The sequence below is a fragment of the Phytophthora sojae genome (genome assembly GCF_000149755.1).
Source record: "Phytophthora sojae unplaced genomic scaffold PHYSOscaffold_13, whole genome shotgun sequence".
NCBI lineage: Eukaryota > Oomycota > Peronosporomycetes > Peronosporales > Peronosporaceae > Phytophthora > Phytophthora sojae.
This window is the reverse complement of record NW_009258127.1, coordinates 670,043-692,716: the sequence shown is the minus strand read 5'-3', so window position 1 is coordinate 692,716 and position 22,674 is coordinate 670,043. Positions and strand designations below refer to the sequence as shown.

The 22,674-nt window shown below is 52.2% G+C and overlaps 6 protein-coding genes across 6 annotated transcripts; 2 read left to right on the top strand and 4 right to left on the bottom strand.

The window, feature by feature from the left end:
• Window position 1: 1 nt before the first annotated feature.
• On the bottom strand, window positions 2-1,916 carry PHYSODRAFT_353005 (hypothetical protein). Its single transcript, XM_009539301.1, has one exon. The coding sequence runs from the start codon at window positions 1,747-1,749 to the stop codon at window positions 226-228; it is 1,524 nt and encodes a 507-aa protein (XP_009537596.1). The 5' UTR covers window positions 1,750-1,916; the 3' UTR covers window positions 2-225.
• A 2,478-nt stretch (window positions 1,917-4,394) lies between these two features.
• On the bottom strand, window positions 4,395-4,616 carry PHYSODRAFT_384655 (hypothetical protein; the record flags this gene model as incomplete). Its single annotated transcript, XM_009539300.1, has 1 exon — window positions 4,395-4,616. A coding segment is annotated over one exon (222 nt), but the record flags the coding sequence as incomplete, so codon positions are not given.
• Window positions 4,617-9,515: 4,899 nt separating this feature from the next.
• Window positions 9,516-10,086, top strand: PHYSODRAFT_341009 (hypothetical protein; the record flags this gene model as incomplete). The annotated part of the gene is made up of 4 exons (XM_009539299.1): window positions 9,516-9,523; window positions 9,564-9,765; window positions 9,860-9,929; window positions 9,977-10,086. 4 exons carry the CDS (start codon window positions 9,516-9,518, stop codon window positions 10,084-10,086), a joined length of 390 nt encoding a protein of 129 aa, XP_009537594.1.
• A 4,578-nt stretch (window positions 10,087-14,664) lies between these two features.
• On the bottom strand, window positions 14,665-15,986 carry PHYSODRAFT_306960 (hypothetical protein; the record flags this gene model as incomplete). Its single annotated transcript, XM_009539298.1, has 5 exons — window positions 14,665-14,796; window positions 14,869-15,034; window positions 15,073-15,659; window positions 15,695-15,862; window positions 15,921-15,986. The coding sequence occupies 5 exons, from the start codon at window positions 15,984-15,986 to the stop codon at window positions 14,665-14,667; spliced, it is 1,119 nt and encodes a 372-aa protein (XP_009537593.1).
• A 1,003-nt stretch (window positions 15,987-16,989) lies between these two features.
• Window positions 16,990-17,172, bottom strand: PHYSODRAFT_377235 (hypothetical protein; the record flags this gene model as incomplete). The annotated part of the gene is made up of 1 exon (XM_009539297.1): window positions 16,990-17,172. A coding segment is annotated over one exon (183 nt), but the record flags the coding sequence as incomplete, so codon positions are not given.
• A 1,292-nt stretch (window positions 17,173-18,464) lies between these two features.
• On the top strand, window positions 18,465-19,841 carry PHYSODRAFT_258196 (hypothetical protein; the record flags this gene model as incomplete). Its single annotated transcript, XM_009539296.1, has 3 exons — window positions 18,465-18,533; window positions 18,620-19,249; window positions 19,275-19,841. The coding sequence occupies 3 exons, from the start codon at window positions 18,465-18,467 to the stop codon at window positions 19,839-19,841; spliced, it is 1,266 nt and encodes a 421-aa protein (XP_009537591.1).
• Window positions 19,842-22,674: the final 2,833 nt, after the last annotated feature.

Sequence of the window (22,674 nt, the reverse complement as noted above, 5' to 3'; positions counted from 1 at the left end):
TGCTTGCTTGTCTTTCTCTTCGTGATGCTCGTTTACTTGCAAGGTTCTCAGTTTCTCGTGTCTCATGCGTGTCCTTCTGATCTCAGTATCGCATCGCTGTTTGTACACGGCATTTTGTACACCTTCACGCCTCAAAACTCACCACCAACCAACCGACTGACAGACTGACTGACTGACATGATCGACGAGTCACAAAAACACACCGTGGGGAGGGAGATCTCGGGCTTACGCGTCAATGCGCAGGTTCTGCACGGCCTCTTCTAATGACGTGTCGACGCCGTTGTTGCCTTCCGCAGCGCTGCTCGGGGACTTGGCGCCGCTGTCATCATCGTGCGGGTGCAGACCATCATCCAGGCCGGGGATACCCTGCTGCGCCTGGTGGTGGTACTCCATGCCCGCGAGCTCATCGTCGTGTCCAACAAGACTGCTACTGGAACCGCCGAGGTAGTCGTTTCTCTGGTGAATGCGCTTGTGCTGGACCTTGAGTCGCTTGGTGCCGATCTGGAAGCCGTTCATACTAGCAATAGCTGCGTCGGCCGCATCCGCGCTGTCGTAACTAACAAAGCCGAAGCCCTTGCTCTCGCCCGTGATCTTGTCCATATACACCTTGGCGCTGATAACAGTTCCGAACGGCGCGAACGCAGTGGCCAGGTCGGCGTCTGTCAGGTCGTGCGGCAAGTGGTAGATGAACAGGTTGGCACCGGTCGGGCCCTCGAGCTGACTGGTCGTCCGCGAAGCCTTGGCGGCAGCTTCCACGCCCTGTCCTTGAAGATCCAACCCAGCGCCCAGGCCGCCCGCCTGGATGTCGAAGCCAGCTCCGCCGACATTGGGCAGGCCGCCAAATCCGTAGGGTCCGGCCGCGCCGGCAGCGAAGCCGTACGGGTTGTAGTACATGAACGAGTTGGTGGGGCTTCCAGGGCCGCCGGCCGTAGCTTCGACAGGCGATCCGAGTCCAGCCACGGCCGGGTTCAATCCGGCCGCGGCCTGTGCCCCGAAGGCCTGCATCTGCTGCATATACTGCTGCTGCAGCTGTTGAAGCTGCGGGAACGCCAGGCCCGCTCCGGGCGGCAGAGGCCAGTAGGCGTTGGCGGCGGCCGCCAAGTTGCGCGCCCGCTGGAGACGCTGGCGACGGCTGTCCGCGAACTTGACCACGAGCGGCGAGGTGCCGCGATCCATCGTGACGTTGCCGTTAACCTCCTCGATGGCCGCGAGCGCCGAGCTGCGCTCCTTAAACTTGAGGAAGGCGCAGCCCTTGCTCTGGCCCGTGGCCGGGTGGCGCAGGATGTAGACCTCCTCGATTGTGCCGAAGAGCTCGAAGACCTCGCGGATGGCCGCCTCGTCGGCCGTCTTGGGGATCATGCCGATGAAGAGCTTGTGCTCCTGCGAGGCGCCGGCCTGGCCCTCGGCTGGCCGCACCTGCAGCGGGTTGATGCTCTGCGGCAGCGTCACCTTGTTGTGCAGCTCCTGCACGGCCTTCTCGGCCGCGTCGCGCGTGAAGTACGAGGCGAAGGCGCAGCCGCGGTGCGCGCCCGTGATCTTGTCCCGGATGATGACGAGGTCCTCGAGCGGCCCGAAGACCTCGAGCACGGGGCGCAAGTCGTCCTCCTCCATGGTGCGCGGCACCTGGCCCACGAACAGCTTCACGGGGCCGCTGTGCTGCTGGTCGGCGTAGGCGTCCGAGGAGGAAGAGGCGCGCGGGCTGGCGGCGGACGGGTCGGCCTCGGCCGCGTCGTACGGGGAGACGTCCATGCTGCTGGTAGTGATGGGGGGCGAAAGAGGAGGAGGAGGGGACGGAGAAGACGTTGACGCTGACGCTGACGGCACGCACACGGACTCACACAGACGAGGGGCGCGGACGCGGAGCGAGGAGCTTAGCTGAGCCTTGGAGCCTTGGAGCTTGGTCTTGGCCGCGCGCGATTACGGTATAGTGAAACCCCTATTGGCGAGATCTCGTTGTTGGCGGGGACTTGGGTTGAGTATGGGCGGGTAGAGAGACGAGCCCATTGGTGGAAAATCAGAGCGGGCAGCCCGCTTAGGTGCGATACAACAACTTGTCCGGCGCGGCCCCGGGCTGCTTGTGTACATTAGTTTGCGTTAGTAAATTGCTAGTAAGGTCTTCTGCCAGTTTCGTGCCGTCCTTCGAACTTGCGGACTTGCTGTGGCATAACTTTTCATTGAATTGTCCATTCTGAAATCTGATTGCACCCGCTAAATCTGCGCGATTGGGCTGAATTTATGTACTTCACGCTGGTCCGTGTAAACGTTGCAGAACTTCTTGTTATTGTTTTGAAAAGCTTGTTGATTTGGAGTGAGCTGCCAGTTTCCTGCCTCTTTTTGATAGCAGTTTTGTATGCTATGCAAATCCTAGGAGGCTCATCACCGGAAATTGCATGTGACGCTGGAAAAATCTACCAATAGACTACGAGAGTTTAACAAGGAGAAGATGCTAATTGGCTAAAACAAGTAGGCACGGAGCTGGTTGTAGGCACGCAACTGGCACCTTACCTTAAGGTAGAACTACTCTCGCTTCTTCAGGTTGAAAATTGAACGATCACAAGAGCATGCTACGATCGCGATTCGGCAACACTTGCCTTTTACTTCAAGTAGTAGGCAATTCCACCGAATTATTGGGCGTTAAAGCCCAGCGGTGCATTTTCTCACTGCAAGTCAACATATATTCAAATTCAATGAAATAACAACTAACGGATTGCTCCTTTTCGTGCGTCTGTTTCGCTTTGGGTTCGTCTTGGACCCCTCTTGCTCTAAAGTGAATAAATCACAGAATTCGGCCAAGCGCAGTCACCGAGGAAACCTTCATCCTTGGGCCTGGTATTTGGCGTGGCACAAGCGCTGATAGTACTTGGTGCGCGTACAAGACCTTTCTAAAGAAATGCAAGCTGAGCTTTGCCTAAGGTGATGACGAGAACAACAGGGCTCATAAGCTACGGCATAACTGAAATACAGCGCGCCACGTCTTCTAGCGCATGCAGCACAGCTTAATCTACTATTCACGCGAAAAAATAAAAGTGCAGTGTTTCGTAGAGAGAGAGAGAGAGAGAAATAGTATGCGTTTGGTTATGCATTTCGAGAAATTTGAACAAAATCAATAGATTTCGCGCGAACAAGCTAGCACTAGCTCTAGTGAGTGATAGGAACACAATAAAAACAACGTCAGCTGAGCATCCAAGTGAAGTAGTGCGCGTTATTGTCGTCAGCGTTGCCTCGACCTCCTACGCAAGCGTAAGTTTACCTGCGTGCACTAAGTACAAACAAGAGCCAGTTGGGGGCCTAGGAGGTGCTGTGAGCAACCGAAGCGGAGATGCGCGTGAGTTGCTGGCAGACCCCGACATCATAAGAATCGGCCAAGAGTAAACCCACGAAAGTAGAGCTGTTAGGACTCGGTGACCGTGTTGTTCCAGTTGTCCAATATAGACCTTATCGTCATCGACGGGAGACAATAATCGCCACAACCCCCTACCGATCTTTGGTGGGCGCGGTTTTTTTTCATTCTTTCAGCGGCTACTTTTTTTTATGGTCAAAAAGTCTGTTTTTCATTTATTATTGGCTAGTTTTCATTTCGATGGTGTTATTGCATTCGCATGGGTTATATTGCATTTATTGAAAATGTAAAACAAATATCCGGGTTACTCGGTCCCTAGTTCGTAGCACCCGAAGTGCTCACTACATCTAGCCATATGTCGTCCACTTGCTATTCTGCTGAAGCTTCACGCTACCGCTGTTGTGTCGAAGATATGCATTAGTTGGGAACAATGTTGTCCCCCATTTGGAAGGAGAAATTGATCGTCCTTGCAAGAGCTTCAACTTCCAGGACAGTCACCTCATTTCGATCCTCGTACGCGATCTCCCAGAACCGCTTTCCTCCACGAGTGAAGGGGGGGTTAATCTTGCCAACATAGGCCCGCTGGGACTCCTCGTCATCCGCCTCGGCCACTGTCTTTTCGATTAGCACGCTCCAGTTGATAACACTTGCTGGCTTGTCCACAAGTCGTTTCACCAGGGCATCGACGGAGTATTAGGATGTTCTCACACCATCTCGCTGGAGGCATTTGCTTTTCTTGTGCGGTCTACCGGGAGGCCTGCGAGCTGGGAGCCCTCGAAGCATCACCGTCAAATCAAGATTGTCAACGAGGTGAAGGCATGCTAGTACATGAGCACACATCCACCCCGTCTGGTAGAAATCTTTGCAGTCACACTTGAATTTTTTTTCTGATGGTGTTGATCTCCTCCAGGGACCACAACGGAGAGTTCCAGTCGTGCTCATACGGAAGTCGATCCAACACCGTCACCTTGTGCAGTGAGAAATATCGAAGCTGGACATTCTCCACAATTTCATCATCCTTAAGGAATCCGCTGAGCGAGCTTTCATAGGTCTTTGTTCGGCTCGCGTTCACCTTCAATCCATGCACATTGTCGTCCCGGACGATATAGTATCTCTGGTTGAAGAAATTCGCCTGGATGTTGCGGATTGCTCTGCGCGACTTGTGTTTGTGAGTCGGGAAGCGTTTGTCGTTGCAGAGGAGTATACCAGCTTCTAGAACCTCTGCGGAAACTGATCCAGCGGCAAAGTGCTGGATAGGCTCCGACCCGATTTCCATCGCGCACTGAGGTGTCACCACTGTCGATTGTGTCGGCGAAGCAGTCCAGCACTATGAGCTCATTTTGAAACTCAAAGGGTTGGCGAGCAATGCGCCGAGCGTCCCGCTCGCGATTGTAGCGCATATGACCGAAAAATGCTGCTGGGGTTGTGCAGAGTCTTGGCGTCGCCCAAACCATGACATCAGCGTAGGTGGTAATGTCGAAATCCCCCCGTTTTCGCAGTCGGTGTGCTCTGTTTTTGACTTGGGAAGCTGATGGCAGCAAGGCGAGAACTTCTTCGGAGTGACCGTACTTCATGCGTAGGGTGTTCAAACACTTTTTGGGACCTTGGCCTCCCAGCAATAAACCGTCGTTCTCCGGAAGTAATGGCTTGTGCATCCCCGTCCGGTGCGTCTCAATCGGTGCCACATACCACTACGCGACAACCAAATCTTGCCGTCGGGATCCAGAGTGATACGTGCCTCAGCTGTGCAATCGACATGGGAACTACACCAGAGACGTTTGGTGACACTGTTGTTGTTTGACAGCGCGATCTTGCGTTCTCGAGCCCATCGAGAACCCCTCGAGCCTCGGCTAGAGACTCAAAGCGTACTGGGTGTTCGAGCGTCCCATCAATAGCCAGTCCCTGGCTTTGTCGTACTGCTGGGGCGGCCTTCTCGCTTTCTGAAATCTCCGACGACACGTCTTGGTCTGAATCGTCTGGGTCAGAATCATTGTCGCTGCCTTCATACTGGTACTCCTCGCTGCTGTCATCGTGCGATGAAGGTGCATCCAAGCCTGGACCACCGGGGCTAGCCGCGGTCGTGTTGGTCTCTTCACTGCGTTGACGCCGGCGAGTTGCTCGGGAACGACGACGCGTTACGACTCCCGTAAAATCCTCACTGCCGCTCGATCGTGGGCTATTCTCCGTAGATCCCCTAGTGAAGACCATCGCACTAGCGGTCCACACACAGCGGGGTGACGTAGCGATCCTCCCCTCGATGCCAGGCGCTGTCGGTATCCGAGACGAGGACGGAGCCAGAAGTTGACGAGGAGGTGCGTGTTGAACAGCCGAGAGTTGTTTGTAGGCCTTGAGAGGTTGCCGGAAAAACCGAGAATGAATGATAGTTCAACGAGCGGAAAGCGGTTTGGCGCATCGGGATCGATGTCGTGGTGGAGAGAGCCGCTTCAGACAGACGAGCACACTATATGATATTCAGACAAGCATACTATGATTTTTTCAGACAAACACACTATAATTTATTCTGAACATTTTCGTACATATTTGTATACATTATAATTTTTCCAGCACCATGCGTGTACATTCATACACTCTGTACCGTCGAACGTGTTTGTGCCTATGTAAAATCCATTCAGAGCGAAGTAACTGTGCGTGCGCACGGTGGATGTGTAACGATAACTGAAATTAAATAAATGACCCGAATGAAAAATAAAATACCAAAAAAGAACGATTTGCTAAAAGATATCCAGTAAGATAAATTTGGACAATGAACACTTGTCTGAAGTTTTTGTCGAAATTAACCGAAAAACTACTGACTAACATGTATTCTTGTTAACGCAATTTCAGACAATCCGATTTGGCAGGGGACTTAGTCGGAATCGAACAGGTCGTCGTCATGGTCTCCGTAGGCCTCGACAAACTCAGGAGTTCGTGGAGAGCGCCTCTCAGGCGACTGTGTTGTGGCGGAGGCGTTGGTGCTGGATCGCCCTCAATGCCGTAGCGAGCCGCTGCATGGATTGCTCCATCGCCTCGATTTCTTCGTCGAGGCGTCGGAGACGAGCGATCAGCCGGTCTCAGGCGCGCTCTTGGCCTTTTAGGCATCGCGCGAGAGCGTCCATGTGCGCCTCGCTGTCTTCATCATCGTTGTGGAAGCGGCGTCGAGGTTCGCGTGGTATGGCAAATTGCTTTGTGCCATGCCAGACAAACCTCGCAAGGTAAGCTTCACACCTAGGTGCAAAATATGTGATAGCGGCTTCTGTACTTAAATCACCTAGATAATATATATATGATAGCGACTTCTGTACTGAACCTTTATTACCGATTGAGCCCACGCGTGGGCTCACTTCAAAACGCCGATACTATTGTTGTCTGGCATATTTAAAGATACCCTTCCGCATATAAATAGAGATCTGTTCAGCGCCTTTTGCCCGGCTTCAAACGGAGTCGTCTTCACGAAAAAATGTCCGGACAAAGATTTTGGTCGAGAAAATAGCGACCTGATCGCAACATTTTGCTAAGTATGTTTTTAGAATCGGTGCTGGCATAATCGAGGTGTACCTCTACGTATAAGGGAAGGAATGCATTAAGCAAGTACTGCAGTAGTAGCAACAGCGGCTAAGATTGGGCCAAAAAATGACCTATTATAGCTGGCATTTTGTTTCCAGAGGTCCGAAATTACAGTACTATATTGAATTGAGTACGAGATCAGACCGTAATAAAAATTACAATTCAGCAATGAGAAATAATAAAAATTGCCGCAATATAAATATACTGCTCTTCAATTTGAGGCATTTCTACTGAAGAAATAAACCACTTTCTGTGCGTCATATGATTACAGTCGTTTAGAAACACTTTTTGGGGTGTTGCTTTAGAAAACTTTGCATGGTGGATGCTTAAACAACCTACCGGTAGTAATACGTGAGCGAGATATATCTGGATCTTGCTATATATCGTTAATCTGGTGTAGTGGATTCCAGGGTTTCACCTTGGTATCACCGCAGTTAAGGGCTCGATAGCATGTCAGCGGTGACCCACGCCAGCCACAGGTAACGGGTTCACCGCATCATGACCAAGCTTCACACAGACACACTTCATAGTGTGTGCACCTGATATGAGTTACAGACTAAGCATTTTGTATGATCAACTGCTTCGCGGACCCACTTCGCTTTTTCTCCTACAATTGCCTCAAAAGGCATACACACTATATCAAAACATAAAGCTCAAGTCCCTAGTGGATTGCCATCCGCTGCCGTTCCCTGATGCGATGTGTTCGGCGGGATTCACTACATCTGGACGTCATTGATGTTCTGACTTGCGTACATATTGGTTTGTAAAGATGTTGATTGCCCATTATGGCTTTTACTGCACCTTAATCGTTGCATATGTAGACCTTTTATGAGTACTTTGCTATGTTTGGTGCCCGTGCAACCTTTTTTCATATTAACCTCTCAATAATTGGTACAATACTGTATTGTATTGGAATCGTTGATCTCCAATAATAAAAATTAGTATTGTAAAACTCAATTATTTATTGGATCGCAATTATTATTTCGGACCTCTGTTTGTTTCTTAGCCGTTCTAATGGTGGTAGGCGGTGAAACTTAGCAAGAGCCGACCACATAAACACTTCAAATACTGTGTAGACTCTACTGTAAGCACTACCAACTCGATAGAGCGTTACTTGGCCACTGATCTACTCCCAAAGTCGGAATCCCTACAATTTCGTCATGGGTACAACAAGGTGACGCCTTATGGCTGTTGAAGGCTACAATCAGTTATGTCCCAACAGTGCATGCATCACGCGAATTCATTTGGCTTGCTGTGCTGTTTTCAATGTGTCTATAGAGCTTGGGCCATTGCCGGTATCATTTTAGAGGTAGATAGGCAAATCGACTTTCCACACTAACTATAATCTGATAAATAATTGCTGTTGCTTCTGGGGGTCCGTGGCTAGTCACTTGTACTTCATTGTGTCATTTAGAGCTCTTTAGAATCAATTATATTGCTTTGGAAGTGAAAACGTCTTATCTACAACTATTGTTTTTGAGCCCACGCGTGGGATTTGGACCGAGCCGCTTTGAGGCTGGGTAATAAAGATTAAACCTGCCGTGAACCTTGTCCGAACCTTTAAAAGCCAGAAATACTGTAAATGACGCTAGGTTAAAGTTCCAGAAACTTGCTTCGATGCTGCCCTTCTAATTCTTTCGGTACGGCACCGAACAGTTAACCCTACAAGCCCTGAACCGAAAAATATATGCAATGCGTGTAACAGCCATTTCGAATGTACAGAATGAAATAAATCCATCAGAAATGCGATGTAGCAGTCGAGAATGCAATGTATCCCCACTAAATGGAAAGTCGCCGGTGAGAGAATGAAAAAATGTTTTTTCCACCTTTGGTACATAGTACAACGTTTCTATTGGAGCTCCGAATTTGTATCACGATAAAAACTTTGTTGTGCTCCATTGGATGGAGTCGTGGATTCGACCTGTAGGTAGGATAGATTATGCGAGTTGAGAAAATAGTTTGCTGTATAGCTCCTGATTGCACGGGCTAAGGTCTCAAAAGGAGTGAGAAGCTCGAGGGCGTTGAGCCGAATCGTGTGTAGCTTGCGTGCTAACTGATTCTAACGCAATCATAACGTTCACGACCGCAGCAACGCTGCGGTCGACTATAACAAGGGACAATATTCGCCACCCCTCCCGTTTTTCCTGTGGGGGGCGAAGCGACAATTGAGTCCCCCTAAAAGTGATAGACCAAAATGTGGGCTCACAGGGTTTACAGATAGGTCGCGATGGGTATCTTGCAATCGGAATTGGGCGCAATGTTGTTCTAGCGGATGTATGTATGTATCACTGAATCCATGCTTACGTACAAGTGCTGACCATACCGTGCAGGTTCGGACAATTTCATGTCCGAAAATTGGATTCGGACAATTGTAGGATTTGATATATGAATTTTAACAGTGATAATGTGGCGCACACTGAAAAACACACAGCAAAAGGCAAGTGGTGGCTCTCGGTCTCGTGCCCCCTAGGCGGGGGAGGTGCTCGGCCTCGGGGCCAGCGGTTGCAGCAGCACAGCGGCAGGACGGACACGGCGGTGGCATAGACTGCGGTTTGACAGGGAGGAGTGTCCGCTGCCGCAGCTAGCGGCAGCAGGAGTTGCAGGAAGGACGATGGCGGCGTAGACAGTGGATTGGCGTCGGGCGGGCGTCCGCCGCCAGTGGTGGGGCCCTCGGGGCCAGCAGCAGCATGCTCAAGTGGGGGCGTCATGCGTGGAGGCGGGGCGGACAGTGGCTAGTCCTCGGGCGGGGTGTTGGCCCTCGAGGCCAGCAGCAGGATGAGGACGAGGACGCCGTGCAGGATGGCGGCTGGGCCTTGGCTGCGGTGATGGCCCTCGTGGTCAAGAAGCCGAAGTGGAGGAGGGTGAGAACGTCATGACGGCAACGAGGCAGCAGCTGGAGCAGGAGAAGGGCGCTACGCAGGACGGCGGAGCGGCCGTGTAGGTGGCACTGTGAAGGAGAGGAACATCTCGGCGGCCTCTAGTGCAAGCGCACCAGGCAGCAGCAGAAGACGGAAGCGAGACGCGGGTACGGTTGCGCGGCAGCAGGTGCAGCGGTAGCTGCTTGTCGATAAGAGCGCGGCAGAAGAGCTAGAGAAGCCGTAGACATGGCGACCCAAGTCCACGTCTTCATCTCCGGCATGAGCGCTGGCTACCAGCGCTTCTACCTGACCCGGAAGACCTGAGGAGAACGCACAGGCTCTAGCGTTTAAGGACCAGGTTAAGTGCGCAAGGAGGAGCGCGAATTAAGAGATGTAGCACGCAATACTAAAGTAAAATCCATACGTATTTATTATAATGACTTAGTGAATGAGCATTGCTTTTCTGTTGGAGTGAGGTGTGCACCTGCAGCATTGAGACCGCAAGACACCAAGCTCTTCTTGGTGACGACGACTCCAATGCATTGCAGGATCCCTATCCAAATCGATATATGTCCGAACGAGCACGGTATTTTTAAAATATGAGATTGTCTTGCTTTCATTATGAACATATCAAATCTTTTTCTTAGGATCGGACAAAATATGTCCGAATTGTCCGATTTGCTACTTACAGCACAGCATGAGATTTTAGGAATGCCCATTGGCCCACAAAGTATGACAAAGTCTCCTGATAGGTCAATCGCTAGTGTAATATTGTAATGCGAAATTCTAGATGTCCGAACGGACACGATATTCTACCATAGCAACTAAGTATATGTGCTGTTTTGCACAGCATAGTTACCATTATACAATACAGACGATCCTCTCGGTAGTAATCCCAAGGTAAGGAATACCCTCTCATCAGGAATACCATTACGGGTGGTTGTTTTGAAGCCGTGTGTTGTTATGGTCGAACTCGGACGTGTATAATGTACTTTTTTCGGCCTGGTTGTTTTGAATCGAGCATTTGGGAAGAACGACCCGGAAATGGTGTAAAATATTATGATGTCGAGACAACTAGGGGCTATGCAGTAGATACCAAGCAAAAGATAAAACTGCAGCATGGTGGCACGATATACGAGAAATCAAGAGTGATTTCGAGGATAACTTAGTCTGCAGCAACTGCGTGTTGTCTGTGACTGAGTAATGAAGTGGTGGTTGAGGACTATGACTACTCGAAGAGACCCGAGGGTTTCTGAGAATGACTCCTGGATGCGTGTAGTTGTTGTGATTGGCTGAGGCCAATGTAGTCAGGAAGAGTCCACGGGGGTTTTACTGCTTGCGGAGCTTCCCCTACAACAACACTTGAAATTTGTCGCCCCATACAAAGTCCAAGTCGTATCATTTGTAAGGGGTTTTGGTTAATATAGGATTTTGTATATGTGAGCTACCTGAAGAAGCGCAAAAGCGCGCGTGTTAGCAGCGTGCAGATCTTTATCAGCGTGTTCTGCAACTCTAGTCCGAACCGCACCTTAAAACGATAAAAAATGACGAAGTTACAGCTACTTTTGGTGGTGTCCATATCTTTTTGTCGTGGAGTGTAGGCGGAAACAGAGCGATTGGCGGTTTCCTACCCGCCAATCCATGCCATTCTGCTCGTATCTCCGTCGATTGGCTCTCAAATGCTGATCGCGGATGTTAGGAGAAGCGCTCACAATCTTAGGCAGAATTTGCACTAAATAAGCGTTGATCGCCCTTTTATGACTCCAATTCCCCCTGAATTAACAGGTCACCCGACAAAATATGTGAAAGTCACAATACAGGTTGGAACGGCGATGCAGCTGGCTTCAGCTTGAAGCACTGAAGCACATCACTTTGGTGCTAGATACGCGCTGTTCGGTTCCACTGACACACATGTATAATAGTGACGGCACAAGCATCGTATGGCTTTGAAAAATACGCTTTCACGTCCATTCGCATAGCCGGTGTGGGCAAAATTCAAGCTGTGGTTGGCTGTAATGCACAGCCTTGAGATGTGTTGTGCGCAACCCTGTGGAGATTTGTCAAGACACAGCATTTTCGCTCAGACGACACGGCGAAGTCTTTATCTGTGATCCAGTGCACTGATGAATGCTGATACAGTACGCATTCGACGACAGGACAGCTTCTCACAAATACAGAACTCCCCGCCTTAGCCACAAAGGTGGGACCGATAAATCTTGCGAGGTTAAGAGAATTGCGAAGGAGGCTAAGCGTACTGATTTATTACAACTTACCGCCTAATTGCAAAGAATGCGGCGCATAGCCATAGTGTATGTCGGCCTCGGGATGATACAGGAGTGCACCCAACAGTTCCTAATAATCTCTGGTGTAACCTCCTTCCATGCCTTCGCCGCCCAGTCCATGCGCATGCTGGCAACTTTGCACAACTCGAGCTTCTGCCCGACAGTCAGGCGAACGTTCTTGTTGGGATGCGAGGTCATTGCGGCTTAATGGCAAGTGAAGGCAGACACCACGCACGTACTCCTTCACCGCACTATGTAATGTCCATTTGCAGCCTTTCATTTCCTACTTCCATCTAGCAACTAGTGGGTGCATGCAAGCTTCCCGCGGTCGACACTTTCCCTCCCGTTTTCAGTTAAATCAGTACGTGGTGAGTTTATGCACGGATGGGCATGGATGCTGACTTCAGTGATTTGCACTACCTGTGCGAGATATCAAACTTTATGCAGGCGAGGGTAAGCAGGGGAGTTCTGTAGGTATACCGGCATCCCTTTGTCATCACATACTGCTTGTTATGACATACAGGCTAATATTAGCCAATCAATGGCATTTTCACCTGAGCACTTGTTATGGCATACATGCACTCCTCGCCTACCAATTACGCTCAGTTGCGGACTGACTCGGGTGGCCTCGCTTGCCTGACACAAACGAGAGGAAGGCATTAAGGCATTCGGTGACGTCGTCCCCTGCTGCCGAGAAGCTCAAAGTACTTGACCAAGCATGGCAATATCCTTCCTTGCCACCATCAACAATTTCTACCCTACACTACCCAACCAAAGTCGGCAAACACTCACACAGAGCTGGAAGCGCGGTCGCGCCAGCATCGAGCTGCTGTACGCAGAGCCAAGCAGAACAGGCAAACGAAAAGCCCAGACGGTGGGTGTAGGTACCGTATTGACACCGCTTGGCAAGGACAGATCCTCGCTAAGCTTGCTGCGGAGCTTGCCAGCTAAAGGCAATAGAGCTCAAGGTGTCAAAATGTACAACGCTGGTCAAACAGGCGTCTTAGCTTATTGTCTACTTGGCGTTGATAAGGCGGTAGGCCAAGATCTGCGACTGACGACTTCGACGAAGAGTTTTGTTGTTAGACGTTTCAGGGGAGGTGATATCGACAGCGAGCTTCCCACTAACTGCAGCGGGGAGCGAGGACAGGCGCAACAGTACTGACAAACGTTGGTACAATGCTAACGTTCAATGAACGGCTTCAATACATGTAGCCTACCTGTAGCTAGCTATCTGGGGTGTAAGTATGCGGGGAGCTGGCTTGAGTCTTCGCTGAACAGTAGTAGGTTGTGTCTTGTTTTACTAAGTCCCACCACTAAGTTCCACCTACATGCATTCACACTTAGGCATGCATTTCTGTACCCTAAGATATGCACGAAAGATTGCTATCGGTAAACCTCAAAATAGACGTAAGCTGTATAGAAGTACATGTGAAACCCATGAGCTTTATCGTCGGCTGTAAAATGCCTTACGATACATGTAGAAATTGACAAAATAATGGCGACTGCAGGCTCATGAGAGGCCAACCAAATGCATGACACTCTATTAATAATGCGGATCCATGATCTACCCAAGCGGATCGATGATACTACCGAAGCAGATCGATGATACTACCGAAGCGGATCGATGATCTACCAAAGGGGATCCATGATACTATCTAAGCGGATCTAAAATCGTGCATACGCCTTAGTATGCAGGCTGCATAATGCAGCTTATGACGGTAAGTACAAGTATTGCACTGCTGTAGTCGACTTACCTTTAGAGGTGGTGGAGCTATCCACAGCGCAGTACGCTCGTGAAGCAGTTCTTGTCTGGGGCTCCAAACAGGAATTCCATACGAACTACTAAAAAGTACCAACGCTTGTCAAAATATGCAAATCGATCCCAAAAGCATATTTCTGTACCAGCTGCCCGTTTTTGGTTTTTAGCATCTGTACGGCTAATATAGGAATTTGTATGTAGCCCCGCTGCAGTTAGCGGGGAGCCCGCTGTCGATGGGTAAAGTACACGATCAAAACGCGTTTGGGACACGATCAAAATGTAAAAGAGATCAAAACCAAACACATGTGCAGTAGACGGGGCAAGGAAAGCGCCAACCGCCAGGGAAAGGAACTATCAAAGTGCATATCGTAGGCATTTGAGTATCTAAGACAGGCTCTATTTTTAGCAGGTGTAGCCACTTTGGAGAACTCATTCCAGACCGAGCACGCCAAGGATGCAAGCACGCAAGACTACGCGGGGGCCGCCGGCTCTGTTCAAGTCTGTAGAGCCCCGCCGCCCCTGCGTGGACGCCACTTCGCTGGATACACGTCCTCTCTCGCGGCTCCCGCCCTGTCACCTCTCAAGTCGTCTCCAGTGATGTGAAATTACCCGGCAGAGCAGGGTCCATGCTGCCCAATTCTGTAGCGCCATCGATTGCGCTTGCAGCTCGTCTCACAGCTACTTCAGGTGGCACCGTCGGGGCTGCTACAGGGGACAACGATGTATGTAAGAGCTGACGAATGTAGAAAGAGCTGGCGGAGGCGAGATGCATATAGCTTTAACCAAGCAAGACTAGCAGTACAAACATTTGATTGAATTGAAATGGTAGTTATCCAAGGCACCTCAGTTGGTCTTTTGCTAAGCATTTCCGGTTACTTGGCTCAGCAGTGACTCCCTCGCCTTCTCTGCGCTTGAACTGTTGAACGGGCCAATCGTTAGCAGTCGCATCACGTCCATGAGCGTTCGCGGCTGGTGGTTCTCGATGTAGCACTTTACCTTGTCCAGATAGTGCAGCATATAAATACCGCAATCGACCCGGTTGGCTTGACGCGGCTTACTTACATACGCAATTGAGCTGTTCTTGAACGTCCCCGCCGCACCAGAGTGTCGTGCCTGGAAAAACCACTTGAGCTCCGCAAACAGGTAGCCCGGCTCGTGCACACCGGCGACAGAGTTCACGTGGTAGAAAACCATTTCACCTGTTGGAGAACGCTCGACAACAAGTAAACTCCAGTGTTCGTCCAGATTACGGGCAACAAAAAATACCGGAAGGTTTCCCAAGTCATATCACCCGTGATTTCCGTCACGCCACGCACCCTCTCTGTCCGGCGCTCGTAGGCAAACACGATCTCTGAGAAAAGGGCAGCTAGAACCGGTAACACGAGTCCTTCGGTTCTCTTGGCGAAACGGGAGACACAGTAGTCTACAACGGCGCCCGTCACCATATTCCCTGCCCTGATGCTTGTTAAGTCTTCCGCAAACAAAGGCACGGAAATGGTGACGGGCCTCATGTCACCACCCACTTCCACAGGAACGGAGACTGGTACGCGAGGGTCCTGACGGCGCCTGAATGCGTATCCAGCAGCGCCTGATCCAGTCGCTTGAGGCGCCGATGTTCCTGTTGGTCCTGCCCCCATGGCACTTGACTGGGAACTGACCGAGACCTCATCTGATTCGGAACCGGACTCTTCAACTGAATCGCCACGGGATTCGTGAGCTGATTGGTCGGCGGGTCCTTCGGCGGGTCCTTGGTCGGCGGGTCCTGATTGGTCGGCGGGCTCTGAAGTTGATTCTTCGCCTGGTTCGCTGGTCTTGGCTTCACTGTCTACCGCAGTGCGCTCAGCAACCGTAGCCTTGTTGGTCGTTGGTTGGCTTCTCTCGCAGCTACCTGTGCGCTTTCTCGGAGAGCCGCACCAGCCGGCGCCGTCTTCACGGTCTTGGGGTTGTAGCGGTCCATGAACCGCCGCACACGCGTGTGCTGGGTGCGTTCCCTCAGCTTTGCGAACACGGGGATTTTGAGACAGAATTCCATCATCTCAGCGAACGTGGCTTCATTCTTCTCACGTAGGCACCCATCATAGAACGTTAGTAAATCAAACTCATACGGAGCAAACCTCTATTTGCACCCCCCCTCCTTTGATACGGTAGCGAGCGTTGGCATCTGGTGGAGGCTCGGGCATGTTCCAGTATTTTTTTCCAGCTTAACAGCGTGGGTTTGAGAACACCCGGAATCCTCACAGTTTCAGCAGTGCTCCACCCGTGATGCTTCCAACGCTGTACAGCCTCCCATTGCTCCAGCACTAACGTCTTCTTCCCCATGTCGTCGGTTGGGTGGAGGGGGGAGGGAGGGGGGGGGAAGCGAGAAACCCGGAATGCGCGGATCTCAACCGCAAATCCTGATATATGAACCGGCCCGATTGATATGAACCGTGCGTACGGATCACCTGTGAATCGGCCCGCAAGTATTCACAATAAAATGACTGGGTCAGATTGCTGAGAACAGTGGCCCGACTAATGGTTAGATCAAGCTTAGACAACTGCATATTACAGTGAGGGTTAAGATGGAGTTTATTCCTTGTGAATACATATTCATGCCGATTGCTAGAGCAGTCCCACTACCAATTTCTACAATCAATTGTCTTCACTGCGGTGTCAATTGAGAAGGTACTGGATCTCTAAGGCGCGCCGAGCTAACGGAGGTCGTCCTAGCCTCCGCGGTTCCCGAACACGTCCTTGCTCACTGTCCATAGCTTTCTCATTCAGTATTCGCTGAGAGAAGCCACCGTGATTCCGAGGTGATTGCACACGATAGAGCAGCTCAAGCGCTGACGTCACTTGGGGTTGCACGTTAAATCCATAGTCCTGGTTGAAGCCATCGAGACGGAGGGGTGATCTGGATTCGGGAATCCCTCTGCGTGTTATGTAGAGTTCATCTGGCAGCAGACTCGAAATGCTGGTATGGTATGCGGCATTGAAACGCTCCAGGGCGTTGCTATAAACATGGCCAGAGACGTCTGCGGTAACATCAGACAACCCTGCCACATCTTGGCCATTCGGTGAGGTTCCTTCGTGCTGACACATATTGTCCGTGTTAACCTGAGCTTGGCGTGCTATTCTCACCCTGCGATCTTTCAGCCGCATGCAACTCCCTGTCCCACTGTACGTGGTAATACCGGATATCAATCGGGCTCCAATAATATGACAGCAGTACCCCATTTTCAAATAGTAGCAACACTCGCACGATGCTGAAGCCATGTTGACGATCCAACCAGCGGAGGACATGTGCATACGATGCGCCAGGTATAAAGACCATTTAATAGCATTGCCGTGCAAGGCGGAAACCTTTCGCCGCTGCCTTCGGCCAAGAGGTTCGTGGAGTAGACCAGTAGTCTTTGTAGCGATAAGCCTCTCAAACGCCCGGTTGGCACCATCATTTAGCCGCCATGCCTCGGAGCAAGATGCTTTGAGGTGAACAATACGAACCACATCGCGATCACCGGTCTCAAACAATACCGGTTGTTGCGCAAAGGCGCTTGGTAGCGTTCACAAGTGAAGTAGGTGGGTTGCCACATGAAGTCGTAGGGGTCAACTTATCCGCCGTGACATCTTCCGTAATCGCAGTAATGTCGTGTAGGAAAACACGAGTTTACGAGTCCTCGCCCTATCAACCGAAGTCTCTAGGGCGAGCCCTACCAACAACACACGCCGTCTCCGAAGAGTCGGCGATAGATTGTCGGGATAATAAATCTGAAGACCAGGTCCGATCCCTTATACGGGCTGGAATGTGCCTCCCTGTGTGTTGCGGGTCAGGTAGGTATACCCTTCGTTAAACCCTTAGCCACGAGCCACGGCTAGGATGCAATGTATAATACGTGCTTCGCGCTAAACCTCTGTGGTCCCTCAGAAAGGAAGGGTACCAGGCCAATCGAAGCCTCTTACAGGGGCGCCGGGGCGAAGCCTCGGCTAGAAGTCAAATACACTGGCGGTCCTTGCCTCACACCCAGTCAAACGTACAACTGTACACAGAGGTCTCTAATACCTCCCAACACTCGGCCACCTACTCACTCTTGGCCTTACCAGGATGAACACTCGGTCAATGCACCTTATGCTCACCGGCAGACATACCCCGTGCAGCCGAGTGTATCCAGACCCTACGCTAAGCTTAGCGACTTACCGTAGACGGACTTGACCCTTGTGTGGCTTGGGGGGAAAATTCTGCTCTGTTTAATGATTAGAGGCTGTCAGGCCTCTCCTATAGCTAACCACTAAGGTCTATACAAATATCAAGTGTGGACCGAGCTTTCGAGCTGATCCTACAATCGGACGAAGCTTCGTCCTAAATCCGAACTCCTACTGGGCATAAAGTGTACCCACTATGAAACTTCGGAGGTCTCGGCAGGCGGTTTATTTTGACCCGCCGAGACCCTCCTGTCCCTCCGTAGTCTCTATCAATCTCCTGGGCACTAAAGCGCGGGGAATGTGACCGACAATCAGAGCCCTCGGTCAGCCATCACTCGCAAGCTCAAGGCAGTTAGACCTCGGCCGGAACTCGCCCGGCCGCAGTCATTTCCCGATCTCACAGCGCCCCCCAACTCGGCCCGAGCCGTCCCAAGTGGTGAGCGCAGTGTTGCCTTCGTGCCTCTCTGCGCTACGACGCCATGCAGTACTCTGGCGGTCCTGGCAGCGCGCCGCCCTTCACCTTCCCGGACCTCGGTCCAGTCGTCCAGGTGAGTCTTCGTGCGAGGTGCCTGAGTACTGTGCTTGATCTCTTCATCGCGTCTAACCGTCTTCAACTTGCTGCGTCTTGCTGCAGAACACATCATTCCTCAGCCCGGCGGGGCACGTCGTCGACCTTTCTGCGCCAGCTTCGGAGGCCTCGGCGGCGTCAACTCCCGCCTTTGCGTCAGCAAGCGGGGTGCCCCGACGGTCCCAGGCTTCGGCTGCAGTTCCTGTAGCTTCAGTGCCATCGTCTGGTGCTGGTGGCAGCGCCGGGGCTGCTCCGTCACCAACTCCCGCCTCTGCAGAAGCACGCGGGGTGGCGGGCGGTCTCCAGGCCGCACCTTCGGTCATCGCGCACCATGCTTCGGCTGCAAGCACCGGAGAGACCTCGGCTTCGAGTGCAGTGGCTCCGACGTTGCCAACTCCCGCTTTGCCGTCCGCTAGCGGGGCTTCGTCGGACCCTGCGTGTACTCAGCTGGTCCTCAGGTCCTCGCCCGACTCCAGTCCTCTGCACGAGCCTTCGTCAAATGCTGCACACTTCTGCCGCACGGGTGACCCGCTGCCTGCAACTGCGCACGAGGCTTTGGGACTTATTCCGCGTTCTTCTGCGCAGTGGTACGCTGTGGAAGACATCGTCCACCACGAGGTGCAGGCTGAGGTCGAAGAGCTCCGCGAACATTCGGAACGACGCTTCGCAAACTTCGCTCAGCTGATGATCGGCTTGGTGCGTCACCGATGTGCCGTCCGAGCACCCGTACAACACAACCTTCGCTCCGTGTAACCCCAGGGTTCCACTCTTCGTCCCGCGTGGCATGACCGTTCGAGAAGTCGCGACAGCTATTACGGTCAACCCTGTGCTGGACTCTCGCCGTGTTACGGCCCCGTGGGTGCGTGAGTTCACTAACTTCCACGGACCTCCTTTCGGTCTGCAGGAGGACGGGCAGCCAGGTGAAGACGAAGTCTCGGAAGAGGAGGAGGTCGAGGAGCTGATTGAAGCGATCGAGTCTCCGGTTGCTGAAGAGTCTTCGGAAGAGGCTCGGGACGAGTCTCGCCGCGTCGTGGATACTCAAGCGACTTCGGGTGAAGCTACACAAGCGCTAGGAGCTCAAGATGCAGCAACGGCAACGGAGGGCTCGGCTCAAGATCGCGTCGCGGCTTCGGAGGCCCCTCTTGAGGAGGCCCCAGCCAGCGAGACTCCGGCTGACGCACCACGTTCGCCTCCAAGTGCTGCTGATCAAGCTGCCACGCAAGCCGAAGCTTCTCCGGCTGCGCGTCTCCGCGTTTTGGCCAAGGTTGCCTCATCTTCGGACGCCTAAGCTTCGTTCCAGTTCTCCATCGTTCCTTCATGTTTAGGTTGAGTTCGATCAGGGTATTCAGACAATTCGTTCGTAGTATAACTAGCTCGCCCATGCAATTCAATAGTCGTTTGTCCTTCTTCAGCTGTTCTCCATAGTCTCTCCAGTCGTGATCTCCACTTCGTAAAGTCTTGTCCACTGCAACATACAAATATACAATATTCTTTCCGTAGTAACATATTTCGTCTGCTGAGGCAGGCTGCGTAGCTCTGCCGGCAGTTCATCATGTTGAGAGGGATGCAGTAGTCCTCGTCAGCGACTTGGACCATTTGCAACCTTCGGTCACGTCGTTTCTCGCGTAGATAGTACGCCACAAGACAGATTCGACGCGGGCTCCCACGAGGGTTCGTCATAGCCGACCCACTTCACCTTGAACTCTCGGACGGCTCGCTCCGTGCTCGTCGAGAGGGGAATTCGGTCATCCAAGATGGCTTCAACCTCATACTCGCCTACCAGGTGGTCGGGTTTCTAACTATCCTCCGGGAGTGACTCCTCGTCGAAATCCAGTCGCGTCTCCTCGGTTACTTCGGCAGCAAGTCGAGCCTTCGGCCGATCACCAAACTCGTTCACCGCCTTCAACCGGGACACATGCACTACAGGGTAGAACCGGTAACCACTCTGGTCAGGCAAATCCAACTCGTACGCATACTCGTCAACCTTCTGCTTGATGCGGAAGGGACCATGCCATCGATGAGCCAACTTCTTGGTCAATCCTGGATTGACGCGCTCCATCTAAAGCCACGCGCGATCACCAGGCTGGGAGAGAGACTTCGGTGCGGGGTCTGGTGTGTCACCCTCTGCACCTGTCGGATCATCTTCCGAGGTTTCGCCAGTCGCGGAAGGTGGAAGCGCAGCACGTTCTGCTCGGCTCAAAGCCTCGTTATGTTTTTGAGCACGCCGAGCTTTCTCGACTGCTTGGTACTCCTTAGCCATTTCCAACGCAACTCCCTGCTGCCTGTTGACTTCTCTGCGCCGTGACAACGCATCGAACTGTCGCCCGACACCTCGCTTCAGTGATGAGGACATTGCTCGGAGGGTGGACCTTGCGTCCCATTCGTGCACCAAGTAAAAGGGCGTGTCCTTCCTCGTGGCGTCCTGCGAGTTGTTAATCGCAAAGATCAACTTCTCCACAATCTCATCCCAGTCTTATTGCAGCGGGTCCTCCGCGTACACTCGCACCGATTTCATTACGGTCTTGACCGAGCGTTCCTGCTGGCGGTTAGCCTGAGGCCGATAGCTCAACGTAGCCCTAGATCTCGACTGCATCATCTCGGCGAAGGTTTGGAAGACCTCGCTCATGAAGCGCGGGTCTCGGTCATGCCTGATCAGAGACGGCGCTCCGAACCTTCGGTACACGCACTCTTCGAATACTTGTGCTACATAGAGTGCAGATGTGTCCGCCATCGCCTTGCCCATGACGAATCCAGTGAACGCACACTGAAACAGTAGCAGTGCGGTATTGCCCCGCCGAGTCTTCGGTAGGGGTATCACAAAATCCATCGAGACAATTTGTAGCGGACGCTCGGCCAGAATGTTGCCTGGGGAGTACCCACGTAGCTGCGGGCGACTCTTGCTTCAGCTACAGTCTGGACACGAGCGTACGTGTTTCTCCACATCGGCGAATAAGCCAATCCAATAGTAGTCAGCCTTGACTCGGTGGTAGGTTCGGACGATACCTTGGTGACCGCCCTCCAACGAGTCGTGGCAGTTCTGTAGGATCTCCTGAACCATCGTTGTTGGCACGACTAGGCGTAGTGTCGTCTCCTCGGCCCGGTCGCGACCCCACCGACGATTCGCACCAAGGAAATACAGCAAGCCATCTTCGCTTAAGACGAACTTGTCAGCCATCTTCCAGGCTTCGCGTGCAGCTTTGTAGGTAAGCTTCGCTTCGTCTCCCTTTAGCAGCGTTATGAGGTTTGACCACCGGAACTCCTCATCCTGGGCTGTGCCAATGCGCCTGCGCCGTTCTTCCTGCACAACTAGCGGGTCGATGTCGTCAGCACTCGGTTCATGGACCACCGTTGCGTCAGGTCTCGGTTGGTCCGGAAGTTCGTTAGACTCTTCGTTGCTGGCGTCGTTAGCTTCGTCTCCTTCTGTTCTCTCTTCTGGTTCATCACCCGAAGTTTCATCGGCAAAGCGTACTTGTTTCGCACGCGCGCGGGCTTGTTGCCTCGTTACCGCGGCTACATGTCCAGTATCCCGTACAAAATCGAAAAATTCTTACTACGGTCACTGTCACGCGTATACATCACGCGTATCGAGTTCACGTGACACGTTGCAACTTCTCCAGAAGCTTCGGAGGCTTCGGCTGACGGTTCATAGAGCACTTCTCGGATCCGATTCAATTCCATCAACTCTCGTTTTCGGTCTTCGCTGTTCACCGTCGTCGACACCTTCTTCTCCAACGTTTCGCTCGCTAAAGAGTCTGCAGCTGCATTGAACTCTCGGATAGCATGTAGGTACTTCACGGACCGAAATCTCGCGGTCAGTTCCTTGTGCTTATTCAGTTGTGCCATCAGCGACTCCTTACGGCAAGCGATCACCCCTAGGGATGGCTGGATTGCGAGTCTCGAGTCCCCGACGATGACTAAGTCCTCGGCCCCATGTTCCAGGGCGGCAGAGACCCCGTTGTTCATTCCGGTGTACTCAGCGAGGTTTACAGTCGTGGTCTCGAGATACGCACTCGCAGCGACCACTACACTCCATTCAGGAAGTCGCCATAGTATCCAGGCGCAACTGCCGTATCCACCATGCTTCTCGGTCTTCGCCGAGCCATCAAACGAAATTTACGTAG